The sequence below is a fragment of the Mesocricetus auratus genome, unplaced genomic scaffold (assembly GCF_017639785.1).
Source record: "Mesocricetus auratus isolate SY011 unplaced genomic scaffold, BCM_Maur_2.0 Super-Scaffold_100015, whole genome shotgun sequence".
NCBI lineage: Eukaryota > Metazoa > Chordata > Mammalia > Rodentia > Cricetidae > Mesocricetus > Mesocricetus auratus.
In genome coordinates this window covers 65,174,237-65,196,153 of record NW_024429198.1, presented here as the reverse complement: position 1 = coordinate 65,196,153, position 21,917 = coordinate 65,174,237, and the positions used below count along the sequence as shown (strand labels likewise).

The 21,917-nt window shown below is 51.5% G+C and overlaps 2 protein-coding genes across 6 annotated transcripts in view; one reads left to right on the top strand and one right to left on the bottom strand.

Moving 5' to 3' along the window:
* The window catches only part of Nrg2 (neuregulin 2), a 208,742-nt gene extending 204,410 nt beyond the window's left edge, over positions 1-4,332 (top strand). Inside the window, 1 exon segment of the mRNA XM_021234317.2 lies at positions 2,391-4,332. Coding sequence (XP_021089976.2) covers positions 2,391-3,159 — 769 coding nt within the window. The 3' untranslated portion in view covers positions 3,160-4,332.
* Positions 4,333-6,361: 2,029 nt separating this feature from the next.
* Positions 6,362-21,917, bottom strand: part of Psd2 (pleckstrin and Sec7 domain containing 2) — a 45,588-nt gene continuing 30,032 nt past the window's right edge. For 4 of the 5 annotated variants that reach the window (XM_040758109.1, XM_040758107.1, XM_040758108.1 and 1 more), the window contains 8 exons: positions 18,416-18,506; positions 16,704-16,747; positions 15,529-15,719; positions 15,289-15,359; positions 14,758-14,915; positions 13,867-14,011; positions 10,100-10,243; positions 6,362-8,442 (listed from right to left, as the gene is read on the bottom strand). In XM_040758109.1, the coding sequence (XP_040614043.1) occupies positions 8,233-8,442; positions 10,100-10,243; positions 13,867-14,011; positions 14,758-14,915; positions 15,289-15,359; positions 15,529-15,719; positions 16,704-16,747; positions 18,416-18,506 (1,054 nt within the window). In that variant the 3' untranslated portion in view covers positions 6,362-8,232. The remainder of the gene's footprint in view (positions 8,443-10,099; positions 10,244-13,866; positions 14,012-14,757; positions 14,916-15,288; positions 15,360-15,528; positions 15,720-16,703; positions 16,748-18,415; positions 18,507-21,917) is intronic. The other variant, XM_040758111.1, reaches the window with a different exon arrangement.

Sequence of the window (21,917 nt, the reverse complement as noted above, 5' to 3'; positions counted from 1 at the left end):
CCTTGGCTAGAAAACTGACACCCTCAACCCAAAGCTGACCCTTAGGGTGCCTCAGAGGCATTGCTAAGAGCCTCATCCCAATTTTTTTTCTGTTGGGCAAACAGGGTCCCAGAAAGGTTAAGTGGTCTCCTGGGATTAGAACTGCATCTTAGCTCAATAGATCCTGGCCGGAGTGACCACATAGTTTGTCCCATTAGGGAACATGAATAACCATAATGAAGCATTGGGGGGCAAACAGGGCTGTTCCACACACACACACAGGACCCAAGGTTGTCTGATTCCCAGTGTCACCTAAAGAACCCCACATCTCAACAGAAGCAGGAAGACACCAAGACCAAGGAGACTAGAGGCTAGGAAAAGAGATCATTTTCAAGGGCACCAAACTAGGTCTCAGTGCCTATCAGCAGCAGCATCAAGGTCCCATTGCTGGGATCCTGAGACATCCCCGTTTTTCTGACTCCACACCAGGAGTCCTGGGAACTAGGCCCCACCCTGACCAGCTTCCCAGCAGCTGTTTAGCAAGCTAGGTCTGTGAGAGGAAAGCAGAGGAGGGCGCACCACGGGTGTCAGGAGAGGCTCCAGGATGGGGAGGCGCAAATTCTACCTCTTTCTCACTCAAGTGACTCTATGGCCAGGCCTGGGCTGATCAAACACACCAGAGATGACCTACCCGCTCTTATTCCAAGCAAGGGACAAGCCACTGACATCCTCGTTTTTCCAAGGGCTAAGCACAGACACCACACCAGAGCAGAGATACCAGCTCCAACTACAGACTCCAAGAAGTACCCAGATTTTCCTCTCCAGGCCCAGCCCCGCCGCTATCTTCGTGATCTGGGGCAGGTGCCTCTAAATTTGCTCCTCTGGTGTAGATAGGGGGAGACAATATCTGCTACACAAGACAGTGTATGGAGTTCACACCTGTTTCTGTTGTCATCAGTGGTAACCCAGCACCAGGTGGCGGGAAGCCCGTCGGCAGGGAGATGGGGAAGGGAAGCTTCGCAGGCTTGGGTGTATCGCTGCAGCTGTCCTAGGAGAAACACTTAGGAACATGCTCAAGAGGAACAAGGTGGACTGTTAGGAGCCATAGGGCTCAACAGGCAGGCTGTGGGGACACGGAGCTAGACCAAGGGCCCTGGGCTTCTGCTTGCTTGGGAGGTGGGGCCTGGGTAGATAAATGTGAATGGCGTCTTTAGCGGAGATGAGGTTTGGTTGGTTTGGTTTTGGTTGGAAGGGGAGGTTGTTTTGTTTTGTTTACTCTGGGAGCTTCCTAGAGTTGAGAGAGACCCCAGAAGGAACATCTGGCCCAGCCTGGAGAAAGGGAGTAGGTAGGACTTGGTAGCCAGTTAGATCTGCACGTGGGGAGGGTCGGAACCAACTGGTTCAGTAAGAAAGTAAGAAGGATGCTAAGCCAGTTCCAGAGAGCATCCGGTACCTAGAATGCAGTCTGGAAGGCAGGCATGGCAGTGAGTCACCCCTGTCCTGGGGTGGACAATGGTGGCAGCTAAAGGCTCACAAGACAACTGTGAAGAGCAAAAACGGACATCTGGGGATATATCAGCAAACTTTTCAAGGAAGTCGGGGGAGTAGAGATGGCGTTAGCTTGGTATTGCCTGTCCTGGCTTGAGGACCCTACCCAGTGTCACCTCCCTGCGGCAGCTTTGTTTTTCAGTACAGTTAAGTCATTTCCCTCATTTGACTCAAGCCGTGGGGTAAACCATTCGAGCAAGGGTAGTGAGCTCAAATGCAGGAGTCTCTGAATGGCAGCTACCCGTTTCTGGAATGAGGCTTACTAGTTTCAGCCTAACCTGGGTTCAGATCCCAGGCATAGGTACCCAGGATTCGCACTGGGAGGTATTTGCAAAAACAGGCCTGCAAGGACTTGGGAGTCACTGGCTCCAAGAAGAGACACCTAGTGGTGTCTTGGTGAAGCAGGGAGGAGGGAGTCAGTTGACTCAGAAAGAATGGATCAGGCCACATCTTGGTCATTCGTCCTTGGCTCTTAAATGTCTGAGTCTCTCCTTCCTGTGTGTGGTATGGTCCTCACACAGATTATACAGAATAGATGAGACCACACGTAAAATACCCCCAGCTGAGCGTGCCCCGGAGACCATGAGCATCCCCACAGCAAATGACCACTTAGGGATGTTTATCCAAGGACAGACACTGGGCTACGGCACTTCCCTAGTACATTTCTGAAATCTTCCAGCATCACACTGGAGTAAACACTACAGTTATCTATGCTTAACAGACGAAAACAGGCTGGGAGGGGTCATGGAAACCGACCGTGGTCAGAGAGAGCCACAGCCTTCGCTCTCAAGGGTCCTTTCTGGTTGGAAATCTCTGGCCCTGCACCCAGACTCCCCGACCCACACGCTCTGTCTCCCCCGCAGGTACGTGTCGGCCCTGACCACGCCCGCGCGCCTCTCGCCGGTGGACTTCCACTACTCGCTGGCCACGCAGGTGCCGACTTTCGAGATCACGTCGCCCAACTCTGCGCATGCCGTGTCGCTGCCGCCCGCCGCGCCCATCAGCTACCGACTGGCGGAGCAGCAGCCGCTCCTGCGGCACCCGGCGCCGCCGGGCCCTGGGCCTGGACCGGGGTCCGGCGCGGACATGCAGCGCAGCTACGACAGCTACTATTACCCCGCGGCGGGGCCGGGACCGCGGCGCGGCGCCTGCGCGCTGGGCGGCAGCTTGGGCAGCCTGCCCGCCAGCCCCTTCCGCATCCCGGAGGACGACGAGTACGAGACCACGCAGGAGTGCGCGCCCCCGCCGCCGCCGCGGCCGCGCACGCGCGGCGCGTCCCGCAGGACGTCGGCGGGGCCGCGGCGCTGGCGGCGCTCGCGCCTCAACGGGTTGGCGGCGCAGCGCGCACGCGCGGCGCGGGACTCGCTGTCGTTGAGCAGCGGCTCGGGCTGCGGCTCGGCGTCGGCCTCGGACGACGAGGCGGACGACGCGGACGGGGCGCTGGCGGCCGAGAGCACGCCTTTCCTCGGCCTGCGAGCGGCGCACGACGCGCTGCGCTCGGACTCGCCGCCGCTGTGCCCGGCGGCCGATAGCAGGACTTACTACTCCCTGGACAGCCACAGCACGCGCGCCAGCAGCAGACACAGCCGTGGGCCGCCCACGAGGGCCAAGCAGGACTCGGGGCCCCTCTAGGCCCCCGCCCCCGCCTCGCCCGCCCCACGTCTCCCAAGGAGAGCGGAGACCACCGACTGAAGAGGGAATAGGAGCGAACAAAGAAATAAAAATATTTTTATTTTCTATAAAAAGGAAAAAAGTATAACAAAATGTTTTATTTTCATTTTAGCAAAAAAATTGTCTTATAATACTAGCTAACGGCAAAGACGTTTTTATAGGGAAACTATTTATATGTAACATCCTGATTTACAGCTTCGGAAAAAAAAAGAAACAACAAAAAAAAAAGAGAGATGGGCCAATTTTTTGACTCTTTAATAGAAACCTATATTGTGGTGCCTTTTGCTGTACGCTAATCTGGGGCTCCTGGAGAGTCGTCTGGGGTGCAGGGTGTGGGGACGGGCACTTGTAGGATCCCAAACCGGTGGGGGTGAGAAAAGGCAGGGGAAGAAGAGACCGAGGTTCTAATGGCCCTGAGGGTAGTAGATGGTAAGAAAAAAAATGAAGACAAGGCAGAATTTGATCTTCCCCAGTCCAGATGTGGAGTCCTGCGCAGAGGGTAGGGATCCTTAAGATTAGAGCTAGAATTGAGGTCGGATTACTTCCAGGGGGGAGACACAGCCTACGCCCCCACACACACTGGAGCAACTAGAATGGGGAGGGGTCCTCGCAGCTGCTAAGGGAAAGAGGATAAAGAAGGCGGTCTTCCCACCAGCCCCCGGCCTAGGGGAGGGGGCAGCTCTACCAGGGGCCCAACCTTCATGGCTCCTCCTGCCCTGTGGCCTCCAGGATACCCTCTGTCCTCTGCAGCACCTTCGTTTACAGGTCGTCTTTTCTATTTTACGCCTGCATGTCCTTTGCATTTCAGATTCTTTAGATTGAATGCATGGTCACGCTGGGACCCGAAAGAGCCACTCCGACAGTGTATTCGATTCCCCTTTTAGCAATAAAGTAAACACCATGTCCTTCTCACAGCCCACCCCCACCCCCACCCCAACCCTCCTATGACTTCCATCCAGTCCCTGGCCTTCACAACTGGATCCAATGCAAATTTGTCAAAAAAAAAAAAAGGCAATTGTCTAAAAAACAAACAAAGAAAATCCCAAACAGGAACAAATGGGAACCCTGACATGTCCAAACACCTGACTGTTGACACTTGAACATTTTTATATTATAAATAAAATCAGAAATAACTCCTGTTTGACTGTGTGTACCTGGCCCCAGGTGAGGAGGGAAGATAAGATAATTGAGGACCTGGGATAAGGCATGTGGGTACTAGAATGAAGATCGGAGAAGGCCAGGGCAGTCCCTGAGCGGAAGTGACCCTCTCTCCAGTTCCGCTGGCCCCAGCTCCAAGCACCTGCTCCAAGTCTTCCTTCCAAATCATTCATAAGGTGTCCCCTCTGGGTGCTGGGGAATCGAGCCAAGGGACTTGACGCAAATCGTTCTGGCCCAGCCCCTGCCCTGGAGCTGGGAAGCTGGACTGAGGCAACCGTTTTCCACCCAGGTGAAGGGTTGTGGGGTTGGCCCTGGGGTTCAAGCGCGTCACAGGCAAGAGTCTGGACATGTAAGACAGCATCATGGGTACCCCTCGTTGCCAGGGGGACCACAACAGCTGCAGCTTCTAAGCCCACAGGGTACTACTACTGCCCTTTCCCCAGTTTTATAACCCCCCTCAGAGCCAGGGTCTGTCTAAACCTGCAACTCTGGTGAAGGTCTGATCTTGGGCATGGAGGGGGCAAATGGAGTCCAGGGTGAAGAGTCTTTCTCCTCCGCAACCCCTAGAGTGCCAGGAAGGAAGATGCCCAGCCTTCTGGAACTGAAGCCTTTCTCTCCAAAGAGCTGGGGTGAACGTGCCCACGTTTTTGTGTGCTTATGTACAGTTCTTTAATGTCCTACTAGTGTGGAGCTACACGGGCACTAATAGACAGTGGGACAGAGGGGCACAATAGGACTGAATGTGAGTGCCAGCTCTGGCCCGTTTGTTCTCCAGACCACAGTCTGCTTGGTGAGAAATGAGGAAGAAATCGCATGCCCCAGAGAGTCGCTGTGGAGGGCTGCATGCACAAGGACCTAACACTGCTGCTGACAGATGCCTTGATGGTGCTGGTGACAGAACCCTAAGCCTTGCAGCCTTGAAGCACAAAGTGGCAGAAACTCGATGACTAAGTCTAAGCTTACAAAATTCGTCGAGGGATGCTGAAGGGGGCGCTTACTACAGAGGAGAAAAAGATGAAAGAAAAATTACTGGGCTGAACGTTACACCGGCTTGTAGATCATGGACCTCTTCTAAGCCCCGACAGGTGACCTCATTAGATTTCTCTATCTCAGTTTGCTGTTGCCTCGAGGGCTTGCTTAGGGTGGTTACCCTTACATGTGACCTCTGATCTCTACGGGACCCCAAATTAACTGCTGTGACCTCTTTGGTGAGCCCACTGATCAGATCTTATTACGATCCAGGTTAGCCTCTGTGAGGGCTTTAAGTGGTTGCCTTCTAGGTTTTCATTCAGAAACCACCTTTATGACTCAGATGAATTCTCCTATCTGTGTATAACCCCGTTTTGTTCCTCCATCATCTGCTCTGGAGTCTAAGATACCTGCCAAGAGCCCAAGGCCAGACTTGACCTAGTCCTCGGCTGTCTCCTCATTGCATCGGCCACCAAGTCCACGGACGGGCATGACTGAGACTCAGGAGCGTGCTCGACCAGAGAGACCTTCTTGCCCGCCCTGACTCTCAGGCTTCAGCCTCGAGGGGGGAAACTGAGTGTGTGGCCTTTCGGGGAACACTGAAATCGCTGTAAGCAGCTTCCCTTCCACCACCCTGTCCCCTGGAACACTCAGGACATTCAGGCAGCTTCCTAGGTCAAAGTTGTCTTCCCTGCTTCCCAGTTTCTTTACTTTGTAGTAACACGTTTAGTGTCTTTCCCCGGTCCCTCTCAGAGTCCTCTGTAGCAATGATAACCCCTTCTCCCCCAGGTCCCCCCCCCACAACTGGGAGACCCATGAAGACAGGGAGCTGGCCTCTTTCACCACTGTCTATTTGTCAAGAGTTAGCCACCAGGCTTTCCTGAGCCCTGGGCAACTTCCCAGGACCTCTAGACAGAGCAAACCACTTACTGAATTTTGTTGGGCCCTGGATTTGACTAGTCCTTATGGGCATGTTAGGGACAGCGGTTAGGGAAGAGGAACGTGATGGTCTATTAGAATGCAGGAAAAAAAAATATTAGAACTTTGATTTAGATTTATTTTCATCTCATCTTTTTTTAAATTTCTATTTTTGTGTATGTTTTATAATGTACATAGTATTTTAGTACAGTAGTACATGTATATAATTTACAAATAAAGAATTATACAATTAAGGAAGCGAACTAAAAAAAATGTCTTTACTCATGGGAAGCACGGCTAGTGCTTGGGGAATCCCGCGTGTCTGCGGCCAGTGAGCTGGCACCTCTGCTGTCATCCCCGCCCCTGTGACACAGAGACTGGGACTCTGGCCTGAAAAAATCAGAGGACCTTCAGGCAGCTGGACAAAGAACTGAGATCTCTTTACTTCCCCTAAATCGCCTTTCTGATCTCATTCAAATGAGCATTTACTTCCCCTGAGCAAAACAAAGGAGCCAGATGGTTTGGCTATAATGCACACTTCAGCTAATCCAATTCAAACTATTTGGATTTAAACCCCCTAGGCCTCTCCGAGTACAGCTCCCCACATCCAATGGGAGTGGACTTTTACACATTAGGCGCTTAGTCGCAAGGTTTATGTCACCAAAGAGGTCAAACTGTTGGCCAAACAATAGGAAAGGCTGGCTCACGGTAGCTGTGTCAAGAGGGCCATCCCCTCAGCTCACTTGTTGGTCTAAGTGATAGAGGGTTTAAAGGATGTCAACCTGTGATGGACACGTGTCTCTGTTCTCAGCAATCTCCCTAGCTAGGCCTTTCTGATTCACTAAGAAACAAGAAAGAGTTAATCAGTAATCGAAAACTAGCCACCCCACCTTTTCCCCCAAGACCATGGATTAACAGCTTCCTCTAGCATCCAGCCTGGGCTTGCTGGTAGATGATGGCACTCAGCAACGTAGAGTGTCCTTCCCTCCTGCCAGTAGGTCTGTGCAGAGGCCGCACTGGAACTCAGAGACCTTGGCAGCACTATCAGAAGATCCAGACAAACAGAGGTGTGCTCCTGAGCCACACACCCCACAGGACACCCTTGGGACAGAAGAGGTGACATCCACATCCTGATTAGTCCAAAAGCATCAACTGGAGAAGTGACTATGAGTCACAACAAGTCAGCCGGAAGAGGAAAAGTCAAAAACACAGAGGACCTCCATCTTTCCATCCAGGGTACCAGGGTAGCGGAGGCCCCCAGGGCGGGCTTCGTTGCTAGCAGGCCGAGCTGAGATGAGCTTTTCCTTCATCTTGTTTTAACCTCTAACTGGCAGTAGTTCTCCGACCTTCTTAAAGGAGCCCGTGTTGTGTGTTGTGTGTGTGTGTGTGTGTGTGTGTGTGTGTGTGTGTCCATATAAAAGAGAGGTCTCAGTGGATAAAAGGAGAGTTGGGCACACTGAGTGGAGGTTAGGCCTCAGATTATTACAGTCTGAGGCAGGAGAACTGGACCAGTTGCAAAGGTTGCTGGGGAAAAAAAGAAAGGAAAAGGCGTTGCTGGCGGTCCATAGACCTGCTGCTGGTCAACTGAGAGGAAAGAGGAGAAAGTGTAGGTGTCCAAGCTGAGACCTAAGAGTTCAGACCCATCCTCACAGACACAAGATGAGGGAGAAGCTTGATGAGAACGGGGCTTGGGGAAGCAACAGTGATGGACTTCTCCAGTTGGCAGCCCTAGAGCGTGTCTGTCCTGCAAAGCAAGGCCCCATGGCCTGAGGGCAGCCAGGACTAAAAGGGGGTCTAGGCCAGAGATGGCCCAGGATGCAAGAAGATCAGGGCCATGAATGGCATCCCCTTGGCCACACGGCTCTCCATACCCCTCTGGTTGCCTGCTAACTGCCTGGAGCTTGGTTCAAACAGCCTCTGGCTGGAATTGTGCTCACGGACCCCTCTGGGGACATTTGCCTGACTCCAGGGCCTGCACAGCTGCACCAGCTAAGTATCAGATGCAGAGGCATCCTTTGTGGCTTTGCTGCCAGTCACAGGCCCGTGGCCCAGGCTGAGGGCAGGGCTTGAGTGTGTTTTCCGGAGAGCTGGGTCATCCCCTTCCAGAGTAGCCAGCCGGGCCTCAATCCGCTCCAGGTCATCTGAGCCCACTTTGATTTTCACGGCCAGGAGATGGATATAGGTCTCATAACGACTTTTCTGGGAAAAGGGCAGACAAGAGCCAAAAACAAAGTCAAAAGAGATACGACAAAATGGAGGTGGGAGTTTCATCTTTGAAAACTAGTAGCAAAGCACTGCCCTCAGAGGCATGCAAGGAGTTCTTGTAATCAATAAAAAGTAAATAAACTACCCAATAAAAGAAATAGGCAGACTACATACACCTAAATCTCACTCATAATTTTTTTGAGACATCATCTCACTATGTATCTCTGGCTGGTCTGGAACTCACTCTGCAAACCAGACTGACATTAAACTTACAGTGATTCTCCTGCCTCAATTCCTGAGTACTGGGATTATTGTCAGGCCCCATCATGCCCAGCTTCTCACTTATAACTTGAAAATACGAATAATGTCAATGATTTCTTAGATATAACATGAAAGACATGGGCAATAAAGACGCAAAAAAAAAAAAAACAGACAAACGGGACTGCATTGGTATTTAAAACTCCTGTGATTTGAAGGGTAAGGAAATTATACTTAATGAGCACAAAGTCTGCATTTGGGGAGATAGAAAAGTCTGGAAATTGGCACAACCATGTGAATAGACGCTACTGAGCTACACACTCAAAAGTGATCAAGATGGCACAGCGTATTATGATGCGTTGCCGCAATTAAAGTTTTAAAATTTGGGGGGACTGGGGGAGAAGCCTCAGTTAAGGGTGCTGGCTGCTCATGCAGGTGACCCAAGTTCAGTTCTCAGCATCCATAGTGGGCAGCCCACAGCCCCTGTAACTTCAGCACCAGGGGATCTGATTCCTCTCCTGGCCTTCACGGGCACCAACAAACAAGTGCTCAGGCACACATAAACAAAAAGAAATATTTTTAATTAAAAAATGTGAAATCTAAATTAAAATAGCAATAAGACAAAGACTGTTGGCCGGGCGGTGGTGGTGCACGCCTTTAATCCCAGCACTCGAGAGGCAGAGGCAGGTGGATCTCTGTGAGTTCGAGGCCGGGCTGGACCGATAGCCTCCGAAACAATACAGAGAAACCCTGTCTCGAAAAAACAAACAAACAAACAAACAAAAAAAGACAAAGACTGTTAAACTTGTGAGGTCAACTGGAGATGGAAGCGTTTCCAAATGCCCAGTGTTGGTAAGGAAAGGGACGGGTTCATAAACACTTAGAAGGGATGCAACTTGCTGTCAACATTTAGGACGGGGGCCTAGTGGTATCTGAACACCTTGACTCTGAGCTTCAGGCCTTCTCCACCAACAGGGGAGCCTTCCCCCCCCCACACCCCAGTTCTGCCTACCAGGCTCTGTGTCCTCCCCACCCATAGGAAGCCAGCCAGAGAGGACTCAGATGTCAGAGCTGCAGCCAGTCGCCAGGCGAGGATCCTGCTCTTCCTAAGCGTGTTCACCTCAGGCCAGCACTCTGGCTTCTCTGAGCATCAGTTTACCTTTCTACCAAATGGGTATAGTTAATAGAAACCCTTCCACAGCATTGACGTAGGCACAGGCAAAACTGATCAACATTTGACAGCCAGACTGTGCAAGACTGGCCGGCCCACAGTAGGGGAGTCTCAAACCAGAGTCCCTGGCTTTTGGTGTTGATGACAGGAAGTGGAGGGGGGGGAGCTGGCCTCCTCCTCTGGCCCCAGCTTTGGCCTCTGCCATTCGCCTCCCAGACCTACCTCAAACGTGAGATAGTGTTCCTTCAGCCGGTACTCCTCCGCCTCCTTGGACTTGAGGCCTCTCTCCACTGGGTGACACCTGTGCTCAGCCAGCTCTGCGGTCACCTGCCTCAACTTGTTCTCGTGAGACCGCAGCTGTTCCTCCTACGAAGACAAGCCCACACATCTGTGAGGTCTGGGATGTCACAGGGGGTGGGCTAACCCCATCACACTGGAAGCGGCCTCGCCAAAGGAAAAACTGGCGCTGACCAGGGTCCTCAAATTCACACGTGGGCGCAGAGGTGGGCTCTAGATGTGAACGCTCCTTCCAGCTTCCTTTCCTCCCTCCCCACAGGGACATCGGCCCTCCTCAGGGACCGGCAGGCTAGGGGGATAGGAGCGCTTTACTTTCACATGTGTGCGCGCGCACTGTGAAACGGACCGCCGCCGCCGCCACCGCCACAGCCCCTTGCATAGAATTCCACCTGTGCACCCAGGCGCGCTGGGCCAAGGGTCAGCCCGGCACCAATTATCCCTACCTCTACACAGCACATGCATGGTCTCACAACCATTCTCAGATGTACATAGTAGCAGCAGATCCAGATCACACCTAAAGGTAGACTGAGACATTGTAACTAACTGGCCAGTGCACACACACACACATGCCCCGCAATCTGTATACACGGATGGGTGGATGCCACCCGTGGTGCAAGCATCCAAGGGTGCTTGTGTGCGTATGCGTGCTCATTCGATGTGTGTGCGTGCGTGTGTGTGTGTGTGTGCGTATGCGTGCTCATTCGATGTGTGTGCGTGCGTGCGTGCTCATTCAATGTGTGTGCGTGCTCATTCGATGTGTGTGCGTGCGTGTGTGTGTGTGTGCGTATGCGTGCTCATTCGATGTGTGTGCGTGCGTGCTCATTCGATGTGTGTGCGTGCGTGCGTGTGTGTGTGTGTGTGTGTGCATATGCGTGCTCATTCGATGTGTGTGCGTGCGTGCGTGTGTGTGTGTGTGTGTGTGCATATGCGTGCTCATTCGATGTGTGTGCGTGCGTGCGTGCGTGTGTGTGTGTGTGTGTGTGTATGGTATGTCTGTGTTCACTGTGAACACACATAGGAGGCACTCCACGCAGACATGCCCTGAAGCTCTGTGGAGAGACAAAGGCCCTGATAGGAAAGAGGCCAATGGCTGAGGAAGAAAGTTTGGACCTTGCTGGCCCTCTGTTCTCAAGTTCTGGTCCATCCTTTATCCTGTCCTGTCCAAAATACCCTGAGAATATGCAGTATTAGTGAGATGGGATTTTCACTGCAATATAACTAACGTATTTAAAGATTAAAAAAAGAGAGCCGGGCGTTGGCGGCTCACGCCTTTAATCCCAGCACTCGGGAGGCAGAGGCAGGCGGATCTCTGTGAGTTCGAGGCCAGCCTGGTCTACAGAGCAAGTTCCAGGACAGCCTCCAAAGCACTACAGAGAAACCCTGTCTCAAAAAAAAAAAAGAATACTGTCCTGCCTAGTTTAACATCAGACTAGAGCTGCCTAAGGAGAAAAACTCAATTAAGAAAGGACCTCCACTGTAGGGAGGGCATTTTCTTTCTTTCTTTTTTTTTTTTAATTTATTTATTGTGTATAGTCTTCTGCCTGCATGCCAGCAGAGGGCACCAGATCTCATTCAAAGTGGTTGTGAGCCACCATGTGGTTGCCGGGAATTGAACTCAGGACCTCTGGAAGAACAGTCAGTGCTCTTAACCTCTGAGCCGTCTCTCCAGCCTGGGCATTTTCTCAATTAGTGGTTGACAGGGGAGGGTAAAGCCCATCGTGGGTGGGGCCACCCCTGGGATGGTGGTGCTGGGTTCTATAAGAAAGCAGGCTGAGCAAGCCAGTAAGCAGCACTTCTCCATGGCCTCTGCATCAGCTCCTGCCGCCAGGTTCCTGCCCTGCTTGAGCTCCTGCCCTCACTGCTTTTGATGATGAGCAGTTAAATGGAACTGGTTGTAGAATAAATCCTTCCCTCCCCAAGTTGCTTTTGGTCATGGTGTTTCATCACAGCCATAGTAACCCCGACTAAGACAAAAGTCAACACTGGACTGTTTCTAAAAACTTAAAAATAGGAACTAGAGAGAGATGGTAAGGAGCCCTGGCTTCTCTCCCAGAAGACCTGGGTTCAATTCCCAGCACCCGCACATGGCTCACAAACATCTGCAACCCCAGTTCCCGGAGATTGTATGCCCTCACCTGACCTCTGAAGGCACCAGGCACATGTACAGTGCACAGACATACATTCAGGAAAAACACCCACACACGTAAAATAAAATTAATGAGGTCTCAAAAAATGTTTTATGAGAAAAGCATCGTACGCTGGTTGGTGGCAGTGCACGCCTTTAACCCCAGCACTCGGGAGGCAGAGGCAGGAGGATCTCAGTGATTTCGAAGCCAGCCTGGTCTACAAAGAGAGTTCCAGGTCAGCCAGGACTGTTAGACAGAGAAACCCTGTCTCAAAAAAAGAAAAAAAAAACCGTAACACAAATGCTTGTGATGACTGGAGGAATGGAACCCTCACACACTGTGGGTGGGACTGTAAATTAGTTAAGTACATTTACTGAGGAAATTACTATGGATGGAAGCTCAGCAAAACAAAACAAACAAACAAAACTAAAAACAGAGGAGGCCACGGAGATAGCTCAGTGGGTAAACTGCTTGCTGAACAATCTGAATCACCTGAATCAGATCCCAGAAGCCATGTAAAGGTAGAGGAGAGGGCAGACTCCACCAAGTTGTCCTCTGACACCCACACACGCCATGTGTGTCCCAACCCTAACACAGGGACACACACAAAATAATAAGATTTCAAAAACTACCATGCCCCAACTGTACCATTGCTGAGACTACACCCAAAGGAACCCAAGCCAGCACACCACAGCAGTATCTGCACACCCATGCATGCACACCCATGCATGCACACCCATGCACCTTGCAGCACTGTTCACAACAGCCGAGTGACAGAATCAGTCTGGCTGTCTGCCAACAGATGAGTGGATTCATAAATGTAGTGTGTATATACACACGAAGTCTTATTCAACCACAAAGACTGAATTGTAGGGGCTGAAACGATAGCTCAGCAGTTAAGAGTACTCGCTGCTCTTCCAGAGGAACCAGGTTCAGTTCCCAGCACCCACACCAGGTAGCTCACAACTTCCTGATACTCCAGTTCCAGGGGAAATCTGATGCCCTCTTCTGTTCTGGTCTCTGTGGGGCACCTGCATGCATGTGGTGCAGACAAACTCACACAGGAACACATGTACTATAAATAAATTTTGAAAAGTTAAAACTAAACCATGATGTCATTTAGAAGAAGGTTGATAGAATGAAGATCATGTTAAGCAGGATGTACGCAGGCACGCGTGCATCCAATGCGCACATGCATACACACACACACACAAATAAATAGGCATTTAAACAGTCAGATGGAGCACTGGATGAAGGGCCACCCAAGCCTTCCCTGTCCCTCTGACACATACAGCCTCTCAATTCATGCCACAGACCCACAACCACACACCCCTACGACTGCATTGCCACTGGCAGGGGAGCTTGCCCACGTCACCCATCACAGCACCGCCAGGCTTCCGTGTGCTGTGTACGTGGGGGGAGGGGGTCTCCATCTTCCCACCTGTTAGTGGGGGGACGGGGCGGTTGAATATCTCTCCTCCCCTGGTGCCCCTCAGCCCAGGGCCCACGTGACCCAGAGGAAGAAGAGCTGAGCTGAGGCCAGCAGCCTAACCCAGGAGCTTGTACCTGGCAGAGGCGAGTAGTACAAGAAGGCAGCAGGGGCCGACAGAACTTCTTCATGGAGCTGACGGCTGCTGGGAAGGCCGGTGCAGAAAAGATGGCGGCCACCAGGTTGATCCTCAGGATCCAGGACAGCATTTCTTCCTTGCTCCTGGGGACAAAAGAGGGCGTAAGAAGGCTCCAGGTTTTCACGATAGGACCTCCAGCCCTCCCCACACCTGGCATCCAGTACCCAGCATGAAGTCTGGCGGAGAAATCCCTAATACCTAGGCAAGGACAGGAAGGAGCCTGGTCAGAACTGGATAGGAACTCCCATTTGGACTCCCATGAAGCAATCCTGCTACAGTCTCCACCGGTGTCCCTAGACCCCATGAGCTGCAGTGAGCAAACCTCCGTCCGTCCCCCACCACCTGCCCAGCATTCCCACTCCATCCCCAGTCCCCAAACACAAGCTTCGTGGGAGGCTTGTCTGACATGTGCAAAACCTCATCTCTAGTCACAGAGGATGGGGTGCGGCGGAGTAGAAGAAGGCCTTACGCGCTGAAGGTAGAGACAGCCCTTCCCCACAACCTCTGAGTCCCCTTCAAGGATTGGGTCGCCCAGACCTGCAGGACTCCAGGGTGCACCTGCAGCCCCGTGGTCTGCACTCCCCACCCGGGTCTGACTCTGCGGGCCTAAGATGGTGCCTCTACCCAGCTTTCAGGTCACAGAAAGGACCCCACTGAGAATGGGCTGCCCTGGAAGACTTGACGTGGCTGTCGACCTTGGGGGGGGGGGCAGGCACGCCGCCGGGTCTGTGGCCGACCGGCATGTTCGGCTGGGGCGTCTATCCCGAGACCCGAAGAGTGGAGCTTGCAGGGGTGCTGGTGCGGGCAGCCCAGCTTCGCACCCACTTACGGTGCCTGGAAGAGGAAGACCCTCCAGTCTGCTGTCTTCAGCTTGAGCACGTTGGACTTCTTACTGTAGTCGGAGGCCCTGGTGGCCAGGGCATGATGCACACGGATGGCATTCTTCAAGTCGCCCTCGGACAGAGCCTTGTCGGGCCTGTATTCATCCTGAGGGAGGCATGCTGCGTCACTCCAGGCTGTGGCTTACTGCCCCACACGTCCCATCCTCCCTCCCTTCCTCCCTCCCTCCCTCCCGCTGTTCCCTTGTATGATCTCTACCTTCCCAGACCCCAATGAGAGTCACTCCATGTACCCTCCCCTCGCATCCCAGGCCGTCCCAGAGGTTTAACACTAATCCACTTGGCAACAGAGTCCCCTTCCCAAAACCCTCAAAGTTCCCGAGTGAGTCCAGGTCTGACCTTTACTAGAAGAAGGCCCTAGTCCTGACCAGAAGACCCTGAGCTGGGTACCACAGGCAGGGGATAGACGAGATGGAGCAAGCCGTTTCTAGGCAAGGGCTCTGAAGCAGCCTCCCTCTCACCTTCTGCAGGTACAGGATGGTCCCTTTGAGCACCGCGTAGAATTTCTTCCAGCCACGCCTCCCACGGGGTGCTGGGGGGGGGCACAGGTAGTACGGCTGCAACCCTCTGCTTCCGTAACTGGTAACTTGCCTCCCCATGCATGTCCACTTTCATGTGTGTTCCCAAAGGAATGGCCAAGGCTAGGTCCCTCCTACACCAGCACCCCCCCTCCCAGGTCCCATGGCCAGCCTGACACCCACTCCTCTTGCCGTCCATGTCGGCATGAGTCTTCCGGGTCAGCACTCCATGCTTGTAGGTAGTAGCGCTGAGAGCCTGCGGGACATCCAGGAATGGGTTGCCACCATCCAAGATCCGAGTCACCTTCTTTGTGCCTGTCCCAAACTTGTCATCCACCAGCTCAGACAGGGATTTTCTCAGCTCATTCTCATCACTAGGAAGGTACCAGACCTGAGAGCCACCTCCTGAGAGGCCTTGCCCCCCCACCCCTTGCCACAGCCTTTCCCACAGGCCACCCCTCTGGCGTCAAAGTTGGGGACAAAAAGATTCCAGAAGACATCTCCAGGGGGTCCAACCACCCCTGTCTTCAGTCCTGGCCTTTGGTGTCTGGACCTTTGATTTGGGATCTCTAAGCTAATCTTCACCTCTAACATAGAGTTGAAGACTTCTGTCTCCAAGTCTCCTTCCCCCAGTCTCCCTTCTCCTCTCCAGTCCCAGGAGCTCTAGCCCACTTCAGATTGAAGCTGTTGCATAAACCATGCCAAAATGCAGGAAACGGTAAAGCCGTGTGGGCAAGCCCTAAAGCCCAGGTCTACCATGGGAGCCCTGGTAGAATAGTGTCAGTTCTTCTCAAGCAGGGTTATAGTCCCCCTGAGATTTGGGTCTCCACACGTACCCAAAGGCACAATCTTCCCTTGGCAGCTCAGCCAACAGGGCTCCCCGCCCCCCAGAACCAGTCACAACAGCACCAACCAGAGACATCTCCACCCATCTTTGCTAATGGTTGTACACACACAACCTTCATAGGTGAAGGAGTCGGGGCATTCACCCCCCCCCTTTCCCACTGCCAAAGCAGTCTCCACCCAAATACCTTCACACTGCCAGCATTGTTGGGGACCCCCTGACTTCCTACTTCCCTGTTGTCATTGATTGGGAACTCCACAATATCCTCGGTACAGACAAACCAGCCACAGACACTCCTAGAACTAAACTCAGGGTTGAATCTAGTCTACAGCTAACTTTGCACACCTGTAATCAAGTCAGGAAACGAACCCGCAAAGGTGTTTCCCAGCCGGGTAGGGGATGTCAGGGGCCTGAGTTAGGATAAATCAGCACCATGGAGAGTGGTCTGCATGCCCAGCTACTCACTCCCATGGTAACCAGTTTCACATAAACCACACCCTTGAGCACTACTCACATGGCCCATTCCAGCTTTTCGTTCTTGATGGAGTTGTAAAGCGTCTGAACAGGGGCAAAAAAAAAAAAAAAGGGTGGGGAGGGAGAAAGGAGTTAAGGTGGGGAGTCCGAGAAATCCCTGTGTCATCGCCAGCAATGAGGCTGTGGTGGGGGAGGGGGGGCACCTTTGCATTAACGGGTAAAGAGGGTGCTGGGCTCATACTTGTCCGATGTCAATTGGTGAATAAATAAGTGGATAGGCGGGCGTACGGATGGGTGATATTTTGCCATGCAGTCATGACTGTCTGTCTAGCCAGGAGGCTGTAAGCTTCCCAAGGTCAATGATGTCTGACTTGTTCACCACTGAATCCTCAGTACAAAGTCTATAACACCACGTCACGGGGTGGGTGGATGGATGGGATGCTGGGAAGCAAATGGATGGATGTCAAAATGGGTTAGTGGTTAGCATACTCGTGTTTGCGGGGGGGAGGGGGGGCTGGAAATGCAGCTCATTTGATAGAGTGCTGAAGTCACGTGCCCTGCATTCTGATGCCCAGAACCACATGGCAGCACATCCCTGTAACCCCAGCACTTGGGAAGTGAAGACAAGAGGATCAGAAGCTCAAGGTCATCTTCAGCTACAGTGAGTTGAAGGCCATCCTGAGTTACATGAGACCTTGTCTCAAGAAAAAAAAAAGTAGCTTGGGGGCTGGGTGGTATGGGAATGGGTGAGGGGTGAACAGGTAGGTACGTGGGTAGGTAAGTGGTTCCATGGCTGGGCAGATGGGTCCATGAGGAATATGTGGGTAGATGAAGATGTAGGCAAAGGATAGATAAGTAGATGGGGGGGAAGTGAATGAACGGGTGATGATTTAATCTTGTTTTGCTTAGTTGCTGTTTTCGAGACAGAGTTTCTCTGTGTAGCTCTGAAACTCTCTGTAGACCAGGATGGCCTCAAAACTCAGAGGTCCATCTACCTCTGTCTCCCAAGTGATGGGATTAAAGGTGTGCACCGCCACCTCCTGGCTTGATCGGAAAGGTATGTTCTCAACAGGTACTTCTTGATGGTGAAGCAGATAATTACAGCAAAAAGAGAGGCAGAAACAATGTTTTATTTTAGTTTCTGCGACTGACACATAGTAATTGTATGTATCTTACTTTAGACTTACCATTCAACTCTCCCCTCCTAGCACCGCCATAAGGATATTAAAAGACTATCTAAAAATGAAGTCATCATGGATACATACCCCTAATATAAATCTGCTCTGCTTTTTCTAAGGCCAGAACTTCACTCTGAGCCTCATCCTCAAAGAAAAAACTAATTTCTTTCATTGCTAGTGATGAAGGAATGAATGAGCCTTTCCCTGTGGTTATGGCAGTGGTAGCGTTGGTTGTGGTAGTAGAGATGGTGGTGGTGGTGGTTTTTACGGTGGTGATGGCGGTGGTGGTAGTGGTGATGATGGGTAGCAGCCATTACAATTGTCGGTAGTGATGGCTATTGCTGTGACAGAAATGGTGGTGACCGGAGCACTAAAATTGAAGTGAACCTCTCCGTCTGTCTTTCTTGGAGAAGACAGAACAGTCAGCTGAGGAACTAAGCACTCTCCAGCTCTGCCCCCAGAGCGATGGGACCCTGGTTGCAATGCTATGCATCTAGAAAGTCATGGCTTTAGTGGGGCACATTTCTACTCCATTCACGTGGGCAAGGGGCCCGAGGGCTTCCGAGGACTGTACCTTCAACAGGTCTTTGGCAAAGTCTTGGCCATCGTTCAGCTGGTCCAAGTTGGCAATGAACTGCTGGCAGGACATCTTCTTGCCAATGTTCTGTCATGGAGAAATGGTTCTGCCTGAGAGTAGGGAAGAAGGCTGGTGTGGTCCACACCCCCTGCCCTGCCCTGCCCTGCCCTGCCCTGCCCTGCCCTGCCCTGTCCTGCCCAGCCAGACAGGATGAGGCAGCACTGAGGGCAGTAATGAAAGTAAAACTGCCTGGCTACTCCTTCATCTCCAAGAATTTGCAAAACATGTTTGCATTCAAAAGTCCATCTGGTCCACCAGCAACATGAAAGGCTCTCTTCAAATTCAATGAAGGAGTCTGGTGAGCTGAGCCTGCCAGGTGCCTGTTCTGCTCTGGGCATCGTACTTGGCATGCATTATCATATCTCCTTGTCGATCTAAAGGGTGAGAAGGTAAAGTGGTGTGCAAAGGGAGAGGAAGGGCCCGGTGTGTCTGACGTCAAAGCCCACGCTCTCAACCGCTTTCCCAGGTCACTCAGCACCAAGGCTTGAACCCAGGCCTCTTGGCTCCTCGGTAGCTCCATATAGTCCATCCTATTCTTACCCTCTCACCTGTACAGAGTGGGGCCAGGAAGACCTCCCAGAGGTAGGTCAAGTAAAGGAAGAGTCTGGTCTTATGAGATCAAAGATCAGTTACCACCAGCACGCATGGGCCATCCATACTGAGCTGGGCTGGCACAAGGGAACCTACGCAGCTCCTTTACCAGCAAAGAGCTGGGGGTGGGTGGCTGTACCACACTCCCAAATGCTGTCTTTTGTTAACTTCCCACTAGCATAAGGGCTCAGGCCCTCCAAGCCAACCACCTGGCACTCATGCTTTCTGAGTGTCCTTGGAGAAGCCCTGTCGGAGAGGCCCTAGGAAGCGCTTCAACTGTGGGAGGATTTGAGAGTCGGGGTTTGCTCTAAGGTAGTATCCCCTCATATCTTACTGTGGAATGTTAGCATCCCGTGACATGAGAATGTGTATTTCAATAAATAAATAAATAAATATTATAGTCTAGCAAATTGATTTTCACACTTCATAGCCTTGAATATGCTCTTGTGTGACAGATTCTCCAAGGACAGATTTCCAAGTGCACTGTCCCAGACTTCTTGATGTTGGCATTATTTTAAGAAAGGACCTCTACTAACTTCATGTAAGGCATCCATATACCACAGAAATAAGGTGGAAAATACTGTGTGTGTGTGTGTGTGTGTGTGTGTGTGTGTGTGTGTGTGTGTGGCACAGGATCTCCTCACATAGCCGAGGTTGACTTCAAACTTGAGATCCTCCTGCCTCAGCCTTCCAAATGTTGGGATTATAGATATGCTGACTAGTTTTTTGCCAACTTGACACAAGCTAGAGTCATCTGGGAAAAGGGAACCTTAGCTGAGAAAATGCCCCCATCATATTGTCCTGTATTTCTTTTTCTTTTTTGGTTTTTCAAGACAGGGTTTCTCTGTATTGTTTTGGAGGCTGTCCTGGAACTCACTCTGTAGACCAGGCTGGCCTGGAACTCACAGAGATCCGCCTGCCTCTGCCTCCCGAGTGCTGGGATTAAAGGCGTGCGCCACCAACGCCCGGCTGTCCTGTATTTCTTAATTAATGATTGATGCAGGAGGGGCCAGCTCATTGTGGGTAGTTGGACCTCTAGGTAGGTGTGTTGTGTAAGTTTTCTCCAATAGCAAAACATTTCATCCTTCAGGGACAGTCCCTAAGCAGGAAGATAAACAACTCAAAATAGTTTCAGGAAGTCCCTGAAACTGACCGGATTCATTAGGCCCCCTCCGGGCCAGCTGCAAAGACTCTCAGACAAGCAAACCTGCTAAGACTCTTAGGGCCAGTCCAGCTGCCTAGCAAAAGGTGAGACTACCTAAGGCACCTGGAAAGATGCCCTTCTAGCTGTTAAATTGCCTGTAGGCTGTGCAGTGTACTCCAGTCTCCCAGACTTTATGATCTGTCACCCAGGCTGGGATGGGCTTTAGTGATGCAGACGTCTTTGAGTCATTTCTGCTCCTGTAAGTAACCTCCTCACCCTTATTACAGTAAATAAAAGTTATTGATTTGGCAAGGCAGTGGTGGTACAAGCCTTTAATCCCAGCACTTGGGAGACAGAGGCAGGCAGAACTTTGTGGGCTCCAGGCCAGCCTGGTCTACAGAACGAGTTCCAGGACAGTCTCCAAAACAATACAGAGAAACCCTATCTCGAAAAACCAAAAAAAAAAGAAAAGAAAAGAAAAGAAAAGTCCACAGCTGATGTACAACAGTGAAAGACCGGAAGCTTTTCCCCTATAATCAGAAACGTTTACAAAATTATACTAAGAGTCCTAGCCACAAGGGGGAGCTCTTGAACCCCAAACTGATGGCTGAGAGGCCAACCGGGGGACTGATCCAGACTCCATGAATGTAGTGTCAGTGAGGAGGCCTCAGAAATCTCTGGAGTCTTGGGTAGTAGATCAGTGTTTGCCATGGCGTACAAATGAACTTTGGGAGCCCATTCCACATAGAGGGATGCTCTCTCAGCTTGGACACATGGGGAAGGGCCTAGGACCTGCCCTGGATGAAATGACAGATTCTGGAGGTTCCTACCAAGAAGGGCCTCACCCTCCCTGGGGAATGATACCGGGATGGGGGGGGGGGGGGGGTTGGAGGGAGGCTGGTGGAGGGACAAGGGAGGAGGGGTGGGAGAGGGAGCTAGGATTGACATGCGAAGCATTCATGTTTATAATTTAAATAAAAACATATATTGAGAAAAAAAAAAGAATCCTAGCCAACTGGGTGTGGTGGCACACACCTTTAATCCCTGTACCAAGGAGGCAGAGGCAGGCAGATCTCTGTAAGTTCAAGGCCAGCCTGGTCTTCATAGTGAGTTCCAGGACAGCCAGGGCTATGTACAGAGACTACCTCATAAATAAATATAAATAAATAGATAAATGAGTCCTATTCAGAGCAATTAGGAAAAATCAAATTAAAAGGGAGGGAGTGGGCTGGAGAGATGGCTCAGAGGTTAAGAGCACTGACTGTTCTTCCAGAGGTCCTGAGTTCAATTCCCAGCAACCACATGGTGGCTCACAACCATCCATAATGAGATCTGGTGCCCTCTGCTGGTGTGCAGACATACATGAAGCAAGATGTTATAGTCATAATAATAAATAAATAAAATCTTTTTTAAAAAAGGAGGGAGTTCTTTATCTTTAGTTGCAGATACCACAATCTCTTATTCTCTGCACATTGACCAGTTATGGGTCTCTGCAGTAGTCACCATCTACAGCACAAAGAAGCTTCTCTGGTGAGAGTTGGCAGATGATCTAATCCATGGGTAGAAAAGTAAGTGCTTAGGGAGTTTAATTACTTTGTCCACATAGCAAAAAAACAGCAGTAGGTTCTCCCCTAAAGCCTATGACCTACCCAGCAATTCTTGTCATAGTTAAAGGTAAGAGGCATAAGTCCGTCTTATGGAGCG